At 43.9% G+C, this 18,341-nt stretch overlaps 1 protein-coding gene across 1 annotated transcript in view; it reads right to left on the bottom strand.

Annotated features, from left to right (window-relative positions):
• ZC3H15 (zinc finger CCCH-type containing 15) overlaps positions 1-17,860 on the bottom strand; it is a 50,191-nt gene extending 32,331 nt beyond the window's left edge. The window contains exons 1-5 of the mRNA XM_077448758.1: positions 17,695-17,860; positions 2,799-2,891; positions 2,549-2,648; positions 658-810; positions 478-569 (exon numbers count right to left, since the gene is read on the bottom strand). Of these exons, the coding sequence (XP_077304884.1) occupies positions 478-569; positions 658-810; positions 2,549-2,648; positions 2,799-2,891; positions 17,695-17,769 (513 nt within the window). The 5' untranslated portion in view covers positions 17,770-17,860. The remainder of the gene's footprint in view (positions 1-477; positions 570-657; positions 811-2,548; positions 2,649-2,798; positions 2,892-17,694) is intronic.
• Positions 17,861-18,341: the final 481 nt, after the last annotated feature.

Below are 18,341 nucleotides of genomic sequence, written 5' to 3'. Positions count from 1 at the left end.
TTAATAAATGGACACTTACCTTTCCTGGAGGCCAGCGATGTCGGCAGCCAAGGCCAGTCTCGGTGAGGGAATCAGGAAGTGAAGCACTGCGGCTTCACTTACTGGTTCCCTACTGCGCATGCAGCGCAATGAGAATTGTATGCGCTGTCTCTGGGACCCGTGTGTGTCCCAGCAGACAGCGCGACGGGACAGGAAGAGGCATAGACTCCTGTGGGAGTCTATGCCCGGAAGTAGGTGCAAATACCTGTCTTAGACAGGCATCTGCACCCCCTGAAAAGGTGTCAAATCTGACACCAGAGGGGGGGGGGGCTACATTTCCAAAAAGCGGAGGTTCAATTTTTGTGTGAACCTCTGCTTTAACTACTTATGTTATTTTGCAGTGTAGCAAACAAATTTCAGAATCAGGAGTGTGCAGCCTGAATGAAAGGTAATAACTGCATAGTGTAAAAACACACCACCACACACAGACAGACATACTATTTGAGTTTTGGGTTTTTTCTTTTCAGCTTCCCCATGTTTCTGGTTAACCACTTCCTCCAACTTCTTCTCATCCCAATTATCCATTGTATCTGTAAACAAAAAGCCAATCTTAGGAATGCATCATCATTACTTGTGCCACTCAGCTAGTATTTTTGATAAAGACTAAACATAGCTTACCTTTTTCAAGCTCGTCATCTCTTCCATCAACATAAAGACTTCTCTTCTCACATTTTCTTTCTAAAGACAGGTCATGGGAGAATTTGCACTTGTCGCCTTTTGTACACTGTCCTTGCTTGAAGAATGCACAGACAACAGATTTTGGATCAACACCTGCAAACGAAATGTCAAAAAGCCACATATGGACACAAGTCAGATATATTATGCAAATCTGACAGCACAGAAGCTGCCACATACCATCCTACACCAGCAAAGGTGGTTACCATGCAACCACAGCATTCAAGTGGAATATTCAATGCAAACCTCTGCCAACTGCACAGATAGCCATTTTATCATATAGAAATCTTTTGTGTTTGCTTTTAGAAGGCTGGTTTAAAAAAATATGTTCTCTTACAAGAAAATTCTGAAAGAAAAAAGCTGACCCAAACATTGCTTCAGTAGATATTTCTACAGTGCCCTGGCTGGACCAGGAGCCTACAGTAATCTCTTGTATGCACATGATTGCATAGTTTCAGTCATTCATATGGATGTTTAATAACTCCTTATTGTATGTAACTCAAACTGTAAACTGTCAAAATTCACTCCAACGAGCATTTTAGTCGGTTTGGATGAAACCATACCAAGCTGTAATGTGTGGTCACCTTATACACAACACTCCACAAGAAGCAATTAGAGTCCCAGTTGAAGACCTTCTAGTGTCGAAATGCATCAGGCTGGCATTTACTGTACCCCACACTGCTTTTATTCCCTTTTTTATATTTTTTGTAATCACTTTTATTGTGTCATTGCTGATATATGACATATTTCAAGAAACCATCTGGTTTGACCTGCCTTATCTGGAGCCCTCCTTTTTTCCCCCCCATGTGCTCTTTTGAGGCAACATCTATTTGGATTGTAGAGTGCCCGTGGAGTCTTGGGACCAAGAGTTGGGGATACCACATCGGCCCTGCCTCACCACCTCCCGTGTACAGCACCTGATCCAGACCTCATAGGATCTCGAGCCTGTTTTGACCCACTGTCATACAACATGTGTGTCCATCCCAGTTGGTAAGAGTATTTATTTACTTACCTTCGAAGTGTTGCTGAGAGTGACTACAGCCAATCAGTTTCACATCCCCATTGGTTTGGTGCCATATATATATATGGGTGGGTGTGTGTGTGTGTGTGTGTGTGTGTGTGTGTGTGTGTGTGTGTGTGTGTGTGTGTGTGTGTGTGTGTGTGTGTGTGTGTGTGTGTGTGTGTGTGTGTGTGTGTGTGTGTGTGTGTGTGTGTGTGTGTGTGTGTGTGTGTGTGTATTTTCATATTCAGGCACATACACCATTTTATTTTAGTGTGCATACTAGAGCTACACTGTTTTATTATTCACGTTGAACTTTGAGTTTTGGCAGCTTCTTTTCTCAGATTGTTCTTTTGAATTGTTTTACGTTGTAGTGCAGTCTTTTCCCCAAACTTTCTATCAGGAGTCTGACTTGTCACAACTTTCTTTTCCCCAGAAATGAATAGAATGATCAACCCCAGCATAGATCATATACCATGTTGCTTTGTTGTCCGCAGAGAAAGGGGGTGAGTAAGGGCCACAGGTCTGTGTCTGAATGGACACAGGGAGCTACGGCTCGGTTTGGGTGCCCCCATAGCAAGCTGCTGGCTGTGGGGGCACTTAACAGGAGGAAGAGGCCAGGAGCAAATTAAAAATAACTGACACCACACACACACACACACCCCTTTAGTATCACTTTAAGAGAACTGTTTTTTTTTTACAACATTGAAGCATTTGCTGGAGAGCATTGCTAGCTTACCGACTGGTTTCACCCGTTATCTCTATATAAAAAAAAAAAAAAAAAAAAAAAACTTTCATATGCAAATTTTAGTGAAAAATGTGCAGATTATCTACCTTTGCTGACCTTTTGTGCAGCTACTACCGGCTTAAAGAGATCATTCAGTTCTAGAAGTTCTTTCTTTTTGCTTTTCTTATCATTCTCAGTCTGTGTAACCTATTAAAAAGAAAGGCATGCATTGATTATTTTGCAAAGAATGTCACAAAAGCCAGACTGCATTACAACAATTGCTGAAAAATTAAGCAAAAAGCAAGCAATGAAAAAAAACACCCCCACCACACAAAAAACACAACCACACACACTTACCACTCGAGGGGTCTGCTTCACTTGATGCGTAACATTCTTAATGAATTTTTGCTGCTTGGCACCTTTCTTGTTCTTTAGACCGAATGTTTTGTCCTTTAAATAAAGAAACCATCCATGTTAAAAGATTTTATTGCTGGGAATAAGGCTTCATGTACACTACCAGCTCAAACTTGAATTTAGGAGCTTTTGGTGTTTTTTTTTTTGCCAAACCATAAAAGCCTATGTATCAATGTTCACATAGACTTTTAGCACAATTTAGGAGCTGCTGCGGTTAGGTTCAACCTCCTCCTCCTCAACATGGAAGAACCGCGTTCAGGATAGGAACATTTTGACCACCAGCCAGGGGAAAACAGCAAAAAACTCAAATTTTGCATTTTCCCATGACTGCGGTAAGTGACAGCCAATTGTACAGGAAGCCTAAGGGCCGGTTCACACTGCAGGCGAGGCGACTCCGACTTGCCTCGCCGCGACCTGCCGCGGCCTCAGCGGCGACTTGCAAATGACTTCTGTATAGAAGTCAATGCAAGTCGCCCCGAGGTCGCCCAAAAGTAGTACAGGAACCTTTTTTCTGAGTCGGAGCGACTCGAGTCGCTCCTCTCAGAACGGTTCCATTGTACAGAACGGGGGCGACTTGCGAGAGCGAGGCGAGTCGTGTCGCCTCGCCCGCTGTGTGAACCGGCTCTAAAATGGTTTCTTTTCAAAAGAAAACAATTCCTCAAGATATACAGAAGGGGCACTTCTACACACGCAATATAAAAAAAGGAAAAAAGCTAATATTGCACTTGAAAAAAGTGGGATTTTGTCTGGAGTGAAAAATGAACAATGAAATAACAAATGGGCTTCCACTGCATTATGAAGTAAAACGGAGAGCCCAGCCATCACATCAATGTTTGTGTTGCTTGCTTCAAAATGTGGCATAGGATGCGCTTTTTGAAGAGCTCTGAATGCCAATCAAAGCCCCATGTCACTACATAAAACGGTTAGCTTACAGTACTCTTCACACATTAGGTTTACTTCCCGTCAAAAATTATACCTCATGTCACTTCCCTGGTGCTTCAAAGCCTCCATAGAAGTCTATGGCAAAGCTTGATTATTGAAGCTGCACCTTTTAAGAGGCTTTTGTTCAGCTTTAGCTTTCTTTGTTGGTATTGCAGGTATGAGAATACACACACACACACACACACACACACACACACACACACACACACACACACCTATCTGCCAAGCTTCATTAAAACTTCAAAAAAGCACCACTGAAGCATCAAAAATGCATGTTAAAGCAAGTGTAAAGCCCAAATCCAGGTTATAAGAAAAAATAAAAAAGACCCTTGCAATGGAGCTCCTTGTCCTTCCTGGGGTTGAATGGCCAAAATGTAAAAATCATATATTCATTTCCACATTATATTTCATTTATTTTTAGTAGTATAGCATCAAAATTTTGGTGGCCAAAAATTGTGTTTTCATCATTTTGCCAAAAAAATAAAAATAAAATGTGCCGTTTAGGTGCCAATAATTAATTGTGTATGCACAGTGGGCGCACTGCCAGGTGACGTCACTTGCTATGCAGCCGGGGGTGCACGTTCCCCTGCGGTCATGACTTGGAAGACAGGAGAATACAGGGCTGCATTGGAGAGCAGGCACCATTTCTCCTGGATGGGTACTGGTACTACTAGTCGGTGAGCATTGCCGCTGGAGATCTTTCCAACTCTCTCACCTCTCAAAGAGGAAGTAAACTCTCCCACTCTGATGCTTCTTTTCATTTAGTCCATTACAATAATTATCAAACTATAGCCACTGTAATCCAGCCCAAACAGCATATTACTGTTTAAAGAAACGTAAAAAAGAAAAAAAAAAAAAAAAAAAAAAAAAAAAAAAAAAACACACACACTTGATTCCAGGGGTTAGGCAGCACCATCTAAGGATTGTTTTCGGAGTCTACAGTGGAGTTTATTTCCACCCTTACATTGAGCACTTCCTGTACTGTTAACCAAGCCTCCTTCTCAAACATTTCTATGGCAACCCTGCTTGCCTGTTCATAGCCGATTTGTTTTATTTCAGAGTATTTACTTGTGCCGATTATCTAGTGTTTGGCCTTGTCAGCCTTATCAGCTTCAGCTGATAAGACTGCAGTAATGCTGTCCCATGCCCTGCTTTACACTGCATGTGATGTCAAGGGTCACATGGGGTATAGGAGGAAGCTGAATGATTCTGCAGTCTCCTGGGATTTCAGTAGGAAGTTGTGATAATAGATGGACAAAGTAGACATGGGCTGGCTGATTTACATGGGGCAAAGTTATGGGGGAGAGTTTACAACCACTTTAAGGTCTCATGCATACTGGACGTTTTTACAGCTGCTGTTTTTTAGCTTCAGGAGTTTCTTCTGCAGCCAGTGAACCCCCACCCCCCCCCCCCATATGTTATCCTATGTGTCCATGCACACATAGGCCATGATCAGCATTTTTTGGCAGGGGCGTTTTCTGGCTGCAAAAACTACCTCACTACCTGACAGGACAGGGATCGTGGCCACCAAACCTGCAAGGTGGCCCATGTCTGTGGCGGCAGAGCAAGATATTGGATGAATGTCTCACTGCCGGTGATTAGCACAGCGCTGACTTCCTGGCAGGCTCTGCACATGGGCTGTGTGAACTCACTGGAGCTCATCCTTATTTACCAATAGTGCTAGCACAGATCCACTGACTACACCAAGTCAAGAATCACGGGCAAGTTGAAAAACTTGGGGATCCAGCAATAAAAAGATAAAAACAATATCATAATGTACTTCTGCCACATACTGACAGTCACAATAAATAACGTTCATCATATGTGAAAATGACTGCACACTCAGCCATATGAATAGCATATTATTTAGGAACAGCGAGGAGAGTTTTATAAGAGCGGGTTTACACCAGTGAGCTACAGCAGCGCGATTTATACACTTTAGGTGCCCTTCTCTTGGACTTCTATTAAACATTGTGTTTTCATGAAAGCACATCCAGCATGTGCCATCTTTGATTTCAGAAAATGCTAAATCTAATAGATATTAATAGGAACTGTGTAAAAAGTGGATACAATTGAGCTACACCTGCGCTGCTACCAAAACCACAGCACAATGATGTGAACCCAGCCTAAAAGCTAGACAGGCATCAAATATGGCTGTCATGAGTTTAGAACAAAGCCATATGAGCCTTTCAAAAATCGGGGTATATGCATTACATCCTAAAGCACAAGCACCTTTTACCAACCCTCCTGCAGTTGTTGTGGAGCACATTATGAACTGATCCCCTGTGCATCGCGAGAGGCTCAAAGATCCAAAAGGCTCCTAACAGCAGCTTCCTAGTTTGTTCATAGCAGTTAATAGTGTCCTATGTGGCAAGCCTCTGCCGGAAGTAGAGGTAGAACCAGATTTCCAGGTAGTGCACATAAGCTGTCAGGGCAGTCTATACTGGGCTTTAAAAGCAACTCCATTTTCATGAGAAGGAGAAGAAAAAGAAGGAGAAGGAGAAAGGAGGAGAAGGAGAAAAAAGAAGGAGGAGAAGGAGAAAAAAGAAGGAGGAGAAGGAGAAAAAAGAAGGAGGAGAAGGAGAAAAAAGAAGGAGGAGAAGGAGAAAAAAAGAAGGAGGAGAAGGAGAAAAAAAGAAGGAGGAGAAGGAGAAAAAAAGAAGGAGGAGAAGGAGAAAAAAGAAGGAGGAGAAGGAGAAAAAAAAAAAAAAAAAAAAAAAAAAAAAAAAGGAGAAGGAGGAGGAGGAGGAAAAAGAAAGAAGAAGAACTTAGATACTGCATTTTATAGTCATTATTATACGGTGGTTACCATTTACATTGTGCCCCACATTCATTAACCACTTGCCAACAAGGTAGAGGGTAGAGATAGAGATATACACACACACTTGCTGTCAGTATAGGGCAAATAACGAACAATGCCCAAGTATGTGCAAACTTGCCAGAGGAAGGACTGATAGAAAGTAGTTTGAATGCACTGGTAATATCAGCCTGCGTAGCCAAGAACCCCTGCCTAACTGTAGAATGTGCTGGACAGCCAGACCCACAGACGAATACTTCAATGAACATTCTACCGAGGGAATGAGGAAATGAGGCCAGGAATATAAGATGAATGAGGCACAGACAAAAATTACAAAATTACCGATATTGGTTGAAAAATAGCCACTGAACACCCCAATGGGCCTCACCCTCCACATGCAGAAAGGTGGAGAAAGAACTGGACCATTTGATTGACCGTTGACACACAGGGGATTCCTGGTTGGTGAAATGCCTGTGGAAAAGTTGCATGTCAAAACTGCTCCAAGATGTCACCACCTGGAATTATGTCCAAGTGCCCGCCACCTTTGCTGCAAAACCGATGGCAACTGTGGAAAATGAACCCACCATCTAATGAAAGTATAGCTCTAAATCCACCCTCCTACTAGGACTGACAGAACAGACGAAATCTCTCAAAATACCAAATGCTAGAAAGAATTCCGCCATGCCAAGTTTGTGGCTAAGCCTAGGATCCTTCATTTCGAGCACCACCAAGACCTCCCCATAAGTAAAAGCTTTGGCCTCCGGAATGTCCCGAGATGCTATTGGAAGAGAGGCCAGATTGACATCTTAGCCTACTAGAATGTCCTACCCGATATAGGTAGGGGACACTGACAGTAACACTGCTAAATGTGAAGGAGCTGCCACGGTAAAGAAATGTCAACATTACATTCAGGAGCAGGTGCTGGGGGGCCCAGCTGAGGTCTTAGCTTCTAGCCGAGCCGGCTTTGATCAACTCCAAACTGTCTAGAAATTGTAGCATGGGCATTAAGAGCATATTAAAAAAGGAGTTCCACCAAAAAAAAAAAAAAAAAAAAGAAACTTCTGCTTTTCAGAATCCCCCCCCCCCCCCCCTCCGCTCCGGTTTCACATTTTGCACCATTCTGGGGGGGCACAGCGTGACTTGCGCAGTAGAGAATCAGGCTCCATTTTCTAAATCACTCACAGAAGATGGCGGCACCTCCACCCGAGAGCCAGAGCGGCTTGGGGTGCCGACATTGCGGGCGCCCTGGACAGGCAAGTGTCCATATTTTAAAAGTCAGCAACTGCAGTATTTGTAGCTGCCAAATTTAAAAATATATTATAATATATATGGTGCTACCATGCTCTGAAACAATAACATAAGCAAAAGCGATTAAACAATATCAGAGCGAAGACAGTACGATGATACATGGAAACGTTTAAGACGACGGGAAAGGATACTGGCGTACGTGCCAAACGAATGATACCCCACGTAACAAACAGAGAAATTAATGCGCCAATGAGAACAGACGACAACTGGGCCTACCAATACGCCCACCTACAATGGCAGCCGTAGGATGCTGACATCTCCCCCCACCCAAGCAGAGGTCCTGACAACCCTCAGGACTCCCGAATAACACCACCAGATGCAACCCTGCTACGCCAGGAGCATATAAAATTAGCGTGACAGCAGAGTTAAACCACCAACCAGCTTACCTCTTCTAAAAGGAAGGAAGCCTCTTCTAAAGATGGTGCACAAGAAAGCCTGCAAACAGTTTGCTGAAGACAAGCAGACTAAGGACATGAATTACTGTAACCATATCCGGTGGTCTGATGAGACCAAGATAAACTTATTTGGTTCAAATGGTGTCAAGCGTGTGTGGTGGCAAACAGGTTAGGAGTACAAAGACAAGTGTGTCTTGCTTACAGTCAAGCATGGTGGTGGGAGTGTGGTCTGGGGCTGCGGTGTTCTATCAGATAGTGCCCGCTATTGAGAAGTGCCCGAGCAGCAATGCGCATGCGCCGTTTGTAACTGCACAAAAGCTGATTTCAGGATCAGCTGCTGCAACGGTAAGATGGTGCCTGTGCAGACAATAGCCGTCAGGGCAATGTTATTGTCAGATTGTGCCTCGCACTTATTTCGGTGAAGGGCAGGTTTGGACATCTTCATTGTGGTGAGGGCAGATTTTTATCGGATGATGGGCAGTGCTGCAAAGGAAATGTTTGTATGCTATTTTTCCTGGATGCGTTTAGTCTAGTGAAGGGCAGGTTTTGACAAACTCGCCCTTCACCGAAATTAACACGCCCCACGAGCGCATGGCAAAATCCAACAATAAGATTGTCCCAACAGCCGATTGTGAAATGAGCTGTTGTGCAGTTCTGTACGGCTCTGGCACTTCGATACAGAAGTTCCAACAGAACACCGGCACTGGGGAGCAACAGTTCGTTGAGGGAACCATGAATGCCAACATGTACTGTGACATAATGAAGCAGAGCACGATCCCCCTCCCTTCAGAGACTGGGAAGCAGGATAGTATTCCAACCTAACGACCCCAAACCCACCTTCAAGATGACCACTGCCTTGCTAAAGAAGCTGAGGGTAAAGGTGATGGCCTGGCTAAGCACGTCTCAAGACCTGAACCCCACCTCTGAGGAGCGCAAGGTATCCAACATCCACCAGCTCTGTGATGTCATCATGGAGAAGTGAAAGAGGACTCCAGTGGCAACCTGTGAAGCTCTGGTGAACTCCATGCCCAGGAGGTTTAAGCCAGTGCTGAAAAATAATGGTGGCCACACAAAATAGACACTTTGGGCCCAATTTGGACATTTTCACTTAGGGGTGTACTCACTTTTGTTGCCAGCGGTTTAGACATTAATGGCTGTGTTGTTATTTTGAGGGGACAGAAAAATGTATACTGTTATACAAGCTGTACACACTACTTTACATTGTAGTAATTTTTTTTCAGTGTTGTCACATGAAAAGATATAATAAAAGATTTACAAAAACGTGAGGGGGGGGGTACTCATTTTTGTGAGATATCTCTCTCTCTCTAATAATACATACACACACACACACACACATCTACAAATACATTTTTGTGCTTTGTATTACATTTTATGATAAGGGTCCAAGACACATAACCAGCACTTTATTGGTGATGGTGCGGTCTCTCCATATTTGTCCATTTTAGCAAGCAGGCTGGTGTCCTTTGTGAACAAGTAACACTATGCCTTGTGTTATTAAAATAAGCTAAACTAAGCTTTGCATTGTAAGTTTATTGAATGTCACAAATTACATTTTAGTAGCAGTTTTCTTCTCGGCAAGGTCCGGTAATGCTGCCGGACCTTCAGCTGGGGCATTCAGAGCGCATGCGCCGCTGACGTCAGTGGCTGCATGTATAGGGAATATCTCCTAAACCGTACAGGTTTAGGAGACATTAATTTTACCTACAGGTAAGCCTCATCTGTAGTTAAAAGTGTAAAATTTGGGTATACAACCACTTTAAATTGTCAGCTTCCCCAGCAATGCATCAGGTATGAGATATACTGTACATAACACACTGTGCCAAGCTTGATGTATTTAAGGGTCTCTTTTTAAATATAGGTGATTAGTCCGGATTTTCTTCTGCGTACGTGAGTGTCTAAATACTTTTGAACATGGGGTATTTACCTTACTTTATTAGTTAACAGTCCTCCTTACATATATAAGGATATGTTTAATACATGCTGGGTGATATATGCCTGTAAATAAAAAAAATAAAATATATATATATATATATATATATATATATATATATATATATATATATATATATATATATATATAGTTTTTTTTTTTTTAAACTATGCCTTTGAGAATAACACCCCTTTCACAGCAGGGCATTTTTCAGGCGCTATAGCATTAGAAATAGCGCCTGCAATCCACCCTAAAGAAGCTGCACCATTGTGTGTAGTGTGAAAGCCCCCAGGGCTTTCACACTACAGCGGTGCGCTGGCAGGACGTCAGAAAAAAAAGTCCTGCCAGCAGCTTCTTTGGTGCGGTGAAGGAGCGGTGTGCTTACCGCTCCTCCACCGCTGATCCCCATTGAAATCAATGGGGCAGCGCTGTAATGCCGCCGGCAAAACGCCGCTATTGTGACATATTGCCGGCGGTTTTAACCCTTTCGCTGCCGCTAGCGGGGGGGGGTAAAAGTGCCCCGCTATCGGCCGAAATGCGCCGCAAATCCGCCGGTAAAACGCCACTAAAAATAGCAGCGTTTTACCGCCGACGCAAAGGGTGGTGTGATGTGAAAGGGGTCTAAATAATATTATTGATATTTCTATGTATATTTGACACAAACGATTACAATGGGCTCTAGTGGGAGAACGAATAACCCACCGCTTTTAATCTGTGATGTAGCAGATCCATTATAAATAAATAACACATAACTTTTTACCAGCAACAATGTGTATACTTATTGATTACCCATCCGTCTCATATATGGTCCCATAAGTGCCGGCTCCACCTTAATGATGCATTTTTATAAGTGTTTGTACCCGACAGTGATCTGTCAATTTTAAGTTGTATCCATTGTGTCTTATTTTCCCCCGTGGATTCCTACATGCTGATGATGTCCAATTGGCCGATGAGGCTAGATATGTGTCGCCAGTTACTGGGCAATTCTCATTGGCTAAAAAGGAGTGGGTGGATGTGTATATATATCAGCTATCACGCCATGCTGTCATGCCCTCTGTTGAAGTCGAATGACAAAACCAGTCAGGGCGTGACCAGCACGGAAACTGGAAGTGATGTTGTGCGCTCCACCACGCTCTGCCCTCTACCTGGAAGTGTAATGCAGTGTCTGCAAGGAACAGCACACTTCCAGCGGACGGTTGGAGATGGTGATAGCGCCCTCTATTTTATTTCTTTATGGTCGTTGATTGCATTATAAATGTAAGCAGCGAGGATTAAGGGGGGGTTTCTGCTGTAAGGGAATTTTTGCATTATAACAAACAGGATTACGCTATGTACATCTATCCTTGTGTTTTATGATACAATCAGAGTACCTATACCAGTGGACCTTCTGGATAATTGGGGTGTTGGCACAGAGCGGTGTTTGTATACTGATATAAAGCTCTCTTTCTAGCGGCGTCTGGCGAGTTTGTACCCCAGAGGGGTGTGTGCATCACGATGTGGATAATTACATTCTTACTCTGGTGGTGAGTGCACGCTAAGAGTCCACATATCCATCTGCTACATAAAGATTGTTGGCCGTGGTGTTTGCCATTGCCCTATGGTTTCATTACCATCAATTTTTTATTTATATTTTTATTTGCTTTTTAGCGCCATTTTAGTATTTATCTGATGCAACTTTAGCTCTGGTGATACTACTGCAATTGTATATTTATCTAAAACAGCCGCTTAGTTTTATTTTATGTTTTGATTTCATCTCTATTTTATATTGGTAATTTTATATCTTTATTTTTTGCTTTATCTATATTTTTTTTAGATTTTATATTTTCTTGATTTTAAAGTTTGAGACATCGATATATGATAGTTTAACACATCTACCTGCTGCTGGCACTGTAGGATTGAGGTGGCGCTGAGTGAGTGACCCATAGGCCATAGTTATACTAGATAGACATACATACTATACCAAAATGGAGCGATATCAGTGATTAAATCAACCTTAATACATATTAAAGCAGAGTTCCACCCATTTTCAGAACTTCCTCTGTGCTGCCTGCCCTTAGATTATACTTTTGACAATGATCATTTATTTTAATTTTTCTTCTTGTAAATACCTTATTTTGCGTTTCTTGTCCATCACTTCTGCCCCTAATCGCCTAAGCGATTAAGTCACTAGGCAATTTGCAAGGGTTCTTGGGATAGCATCGTCATGTACCCCAGGAGTCCTTGCGAATTGCCTATTGCCGAAATCTCATGTTTTTTGGCAGATAGGAAATGACGCGAATGGGAGGAGTTCATGCATCAGGCGGGAGGAAGTGAAAGTTTTTCTGTAATACTGGAGCCAGGGGACAGCACCGGAGATCGAGCGGACAGTATGGGAGAATCTCCTCCCTCACTATGCAGAGATGCAGGCAGTAGAGATTACATCATGTCTCTGCTGCCTGCCCTCTCTCTCTCTCTCTCTCTCTGGGAACCCTGGCTGAGGAGTGGGGGGGGGTCTCTCTGGGGACCCTGTGGTAGGTAAATGGCTGAACTTGACAGGGGCACAACTGGCTAAACTTGATTGGTGATTTGCTGGGGGCGATGTGATGTGCTTTGATATTCTGGGGGCGATGCAATTTGCTTAGGGTAGATGTGGTGAGATTTTTTTGAGGCGATTTGATGCCATAAAAATTCATCTTTACTTGGTCTACGCCAAGGAAATTTAATTAGCGGACCTCCAGCTGTTGCAGAACTACAAGTCCGATAAGATTTATCGATTAGTGCACGTTTTTTCTCCAAAAACATTACAGCACAATTGATGTTGTGCACGTTCACTTTTTACTCTTGCACTTTTTTTAATCACATTTCCATTTACAGTTAATCTTATTGTTGGTGCTGGCAGCTTATATATTTCCACTAGTAGCGCTGTAAATGCTCTTTAGAACTTCATGTAAATATGCAAGAACGATCAATTGCAGGAGCTTTAAAGCCCAATTGTAGGATAACAGTAAAGTACCCTTCCACCCACCCAGTTTGCCGTGTTAAAAGTCAAAACACTTTCTAAATCCAAGCCTTCATTTATCTTAAAGAGGAAATAAACCCTAATGGGTTTACTTCTTTGTCGCCCTGCAAAGGTAAAGCATAATGCATCTCATAGTAGCCCATTATGTGTCACTTACCCGACACAGGAGCCAGCGAAGTCACCGCTGTCCCCTGTAGTACGGAGCGTCCATCTTCTTCCGGGTGTCGCTGCTCCGGCCACTCACAGCGCCTGAGCAGCGATGACGGCACTCCCACGCATGGGAGCCGCCACATATCGCTATTAGCAGCAACGTGCCCAGTGCGCCGCTGTCTACGGTGCAGGCAGCGGTGCCTGTCTTTTTGTAAATATCTCCTAAACCGTGTAGGTTTAGGAGATATTTCTTGGACTTACGGGTAAGCCTTAATCTAGGCTTACTTGTAGGTCAAAGTGGTTTGTAAGGGTTTACAACCACGCGATCATACAAGCTCTGGGTCCTGTTCCCTTCTGTCTATGTCTTGGATGGGTCTGTCTTCAGAGTGTCTAAGTCATTGACCGCATGATGTGGACAATTCAAATTGGTTCTCTCTGGACCCAGAGATAAATAGGTTTAGTTATGTTTTATAAGAAGTGCAGGTTTTGAGAAGAAAAAAAAAAAATTCTCACATAGCTGTATGCAACATTAGTCCGATGCTGTATCTGTCCACTTCCACAACGAGAACTGAGTGATCAAAGACCGCCAATTGCTCAGTTCTCGGTCCTCAGTGAGCTGGTGACTTTCACTCTGGCTCTCTGCTCTGACCCTCCAGCTCTCATTAGAGCACTGGGCTGTGGAGATGGTTGGCTCAGGCTCTCAGTGGCATCAGCTTACTGACATTAAGCTCCCTGGAGGCATGATTATGTCGGATTTTAGGTACTGAAAGCGGTACAATGTTTTGTATGGAAATTTGGCGTTTTATATTGTAGGCCTGCAATTCTTAGGAATATCTCACTTAAATCTGTTCAAACCAGAGTCTAGTAGACATTCCGGGTATGATAAAATTTGAAAAACAAAATCATAAATTAAAATATATATATATATTATAAATAATTATACCAAATAATAAAAATTATTCAATAATGTAATCAAATAAAAAAAATACTGAAATTTGCTCAGTTGAAGAATTGTCACTGTCATTACTTTTCAGTATTTGATGATGGATCTCCCCACAAATCATTATCGCTCAATTCTGCGAGTGATTCTAATTTAATATCACTGTTTTCTAGCTGGTCTAAAACGACTTTTGATGTAAAGGGACAGTTTTGGTTGCTATGGACAATCTCCAATCTGGCAGTCAACACTACAGAACACTACAGCAGGGGAGATCGATGTACTAACATCCCATAGTTAGTACAGTGGCTCCTCTCCTGAGCTGTCAGTTATTTTTCATTCAGTCCTGCTGGGTTGAACAAAAAAGAAAACTAGTGTGTACCAGGCTTTACCTGAGCCCAATCTTGATCCAAAGATGTGCTGGAGAGTGGCTGCTCTCCCGGCTCTCACCCCCCTCATTGGCTCATTCTGTGCATCAATGGACACACAGCAGGGCTTAGGAGCGAGCATCTAAGAGCGTTCCCATAGCGAGTATCTATGCTATGGGGGCATGGGGGGGCCCCAGAAGAGGAGGATCGGCTGCTCTGTGCGATAACATTGCACAGAGCAGGCAAGTATGACAGAATTGTTATTTAACAAAAAATTATTATTAAGTTTCACTTTCAAGTTGGGATCTCTCCGGAGTCTGCACCGGAGCGACATCAGCTGAATTCAGGTCACAGGAGTGCAGAACTCCTATTTTCTCCTGTGACCGAATGGAGAAGTAGGGCCAAAAGAGCTTTGGCCCTACTTCTCCTTTAACCTCTTCCCACCAGACATATGCAGCCCTATGTACACACATTACTGTGCCGAGTGCCCACTCCCTGCACACACCAGGCACAATAACTGATAGGTAACATAAAGCTCCTGATGCATTTTTGCAATCCGGCGCTTTCCAATCATGTGACTGCACTGACTGCTAATCAAATGATCGGAATGTTTACCTCCCAGTATTTAGAACCTCTTAAAGTGGTAGTAAACCCACTGAAATTTTTTTCATACCTGTAAGGAAAAAGGCATAATGAGCTAGTATGCACCGCATACCAGCTCATTATGAAATACTTACCTTAGAACGAGGCCCCGGCAGATCGCCCGATACACGCTGAGGGAGCTGATACGTTCCCTCGGCGTGTCTTCCAGATATCGCGGCTCCGGCGCTGTGAGTGGCCAGAGCGGCGAGATCATCACTCCCGCACAAGCGCGAGAGAATTCTTTCCGGCTGGATCTGGCATCTACCGGGCTTTCAACCCCTGTGCGCATGCGCCACTGCAGTCAGCAGCTCAATGCCAGGAGAATATCTCCTAAACCATACAGGTTTAGGAGATTTTTTTTTTTTTTTACCTACAGGTAAGCCTTATTACAGGCTTACCTGTAGGTAAAAGTAAAAAAATAGACTATACAACCACTTTAAAGGGCCAAGAGGCAGCAGCAGGAAGGGCTTTAAAGTGGTGTTGCACATAAAAAAAAAAAAAAAAAAAAAAAAAATCTAATTAAAAAAATTTTGGGGGGAAAAATAAAAATAAAAGAAATTTTATGTCACATCTAAACGCCTGTTGCTAGGGGGTCCCTCGTAGTCTGCCTCCTTCAGTGCCTGGGCTGGTGACATTACTTCCCCTCAGCGCAGCAAGGGCTCAGCTCTGCCCCCTCCCTCCTGTCAGTCATCTGGGACACGTCACAGGTCCCAGATGACTGCACGGCCAATCACGTCACACAGTGCCGCTCGAGCAGCTGGGTGCCCACAGTTATAATGCCGGCACCGCCGAGCAGACCTTCATTCCCAGCATCGCTGGACCCTGAGACAGGTAAGTGTCCGATTATTAAAAGTCAGCAGCTGCAGTATTTGTAGCTGCCAACTTTTAATTTTTTTTTTTTCTTTTAAGGGGAACTCCTCTTTAAGAGGAACTGCAGTCTGCTCACATAATTTGTAAAAAATATATTATATATATATATATATATATATATATATATACACACACACACACACACACACACACACTGCGATTCTGCACTTACCAAATATGCTGCAGAAATATCCCTCCACGAAGTCTGGCTGCAGCTATTTTAACTGTGGGCAGCTGAAGCTGCTGCCTGTTGACTTCCTGGATTTACACAGAGGCACACCTCCAGCTCTGTAGCTTTCATTGGCCCTCTTATGATTCACCGCCCCTCCCTGGCAGAGAGCTGTGCATGATGTCATAAGCCTAGGCTTATGACCAGACAAGAAAGTGGGCTGAATAAGGTATTTACTGGCATACAAAAAAAAAAAAAAAAATATGTTTTACTATCCAAAGTTAAAAACAACAAGAGCAGAAGTTTTAAAAGATGGAGAAAAAAAAAAAAAAAAAAAAAAAAAAGGAAGAAGACTGAAGATCCGCTTTAACAGTTTCCCAAAGCAGTTAAAGGAGAAGTCCAGCCTGAGCTTTTAAGGCTGGGCTTCTCCTATGGGTCACAGGAGTCCAACTTGCTCTTCTGTGACCCGTTTTTTTTAGCAGAGAGCAGTCTGAGGTGCACTGCGGTTTCTGAACAGCCTGGCGTTGGGGGGGGGGCGGTTGTCGAACTTCCGAGTGATGGGGCCACAATCTCCCGGAAGTGGGGATAGGTACCAGCTCCCTCCTGAAAGGTGCCAAATGAGGCGGGGGGGGGGGGGGTTGTCGGGGTCGGATAAGCAGAGCTTCCACTTTTGGGTGGAACTCCACTTTAACATTCAAGGCATGCTGTGATCGATAACTGTAGAGCCATAAAATAAGTGGTGCCATAAATGATCTCATGAGCAGCACCATTAAATGAGCTCATCAATAAACGCTTCTAGGGGCAAAACACAGTAAAATGGGCATTTCTAAACACCGGTTTCACGTTAGATGAGGGGTTTGCCCCAGCGCCCCGTGTACATGGGGTTTTAGCTCCACTTTAACCTGTGCTACCGGACTATTGGCCGTGCACAAGGGAAGCATCGGTGAGGAACCTGGATAGGGGGGGCTCAGGTTAGTACAAGTAAGGAAGAATAAACACCGGGCATGATGGGATAGAGAGATAAAAAGATGGGAATAATTCCAAGTGACACATGGCAGGGGTGAGATCTGCAACACGTTGTCACTGTGATCACACACGTCCATTGGCCGGTGACTAATGTCCCCATATGGAGCTGATCACTTCCATCCAATGATCCCACACACAGCCCCCGGCCAGGCCGCCCTGTGTGCACTGTGGAAGTGGTTTGACTCTTGGGCCCAGAGTAGCCGGGAAGGATGAGAAGGAAGCAGCCGGCAGGCCAGGAGGATCACACCGCCTGACGTCCGGCCCCGAGCGGAGGATAGGAGCCCACCTCAATGATCTTCTCCTTCTTCTTCTGCTCCGTCTTCTTCGCAGGCTGCGGCGCCGGAGGCTTTTTTGGTGGCATTGCGATAGAAGAAGCGCTGGTCCACCACCACCGCACACGAGGCCTCACTTTACGGCTACAGCAGCAGTGATGTCACCATTCATAGACCGCGCGAGAGTGCCGGTGAGCCGGACTACATTTCCCAGAATGCTGCTCGGCATTAGTTGATGTAGGGAAAGAAAGTCTGACAGGATGGTAGAATGAGAGGAGGGGGGGCTTGGAGCTGCCTTACGCTGCATCACAGCGTTTAAAATCCCTTCTCTTCACCACCAGCGGGACATTTTGCGGCAGTGCTACGATCTGCAGTGACAGTAAATGATGGATTTTTTCGAAACAGGAAACAAATTATGGCACAATCCTACACACTATTTACCTTTTCCCATTGGCAGAACATAAGCTTTTTTGACTCGTCTATGGCCAGCTTAAAGTGCAGCTCCACACAAAAGTGTAAGCTCTGCCTATCTGCTCCCTCCCCTACCACTTGGCCCGTTTTTGGGGGGAGCAGGTGCCTAGTTTTAATTCCGTCTACGAAAATATTTTCTTCAACAAAATGTGTACTATTTTAGTCAACTAAAGCAAAAACAATTCAGATG

This window comes from Lithobates pipiens, unplaced genomic scaffold (assembly GCF_037356315.1).
Source record: "Lithobates pipiens isolate NorthernLeopardFrog02 unplaced genomic scaffold, aLitPip1_a1.2 Scaffold_22, whole genome shotgun sequence".
Taxonomy (NCBI): Eukaryota; Metazoa; Chordata; class Amphibia; order Anura; family Ranidae; genus Lithobates; species Lithobates pipiens.
Note: the sequence above shows the minus strand (reverse complement) of the source record. Positions and strands in the feature narration are given on the sequence as shown.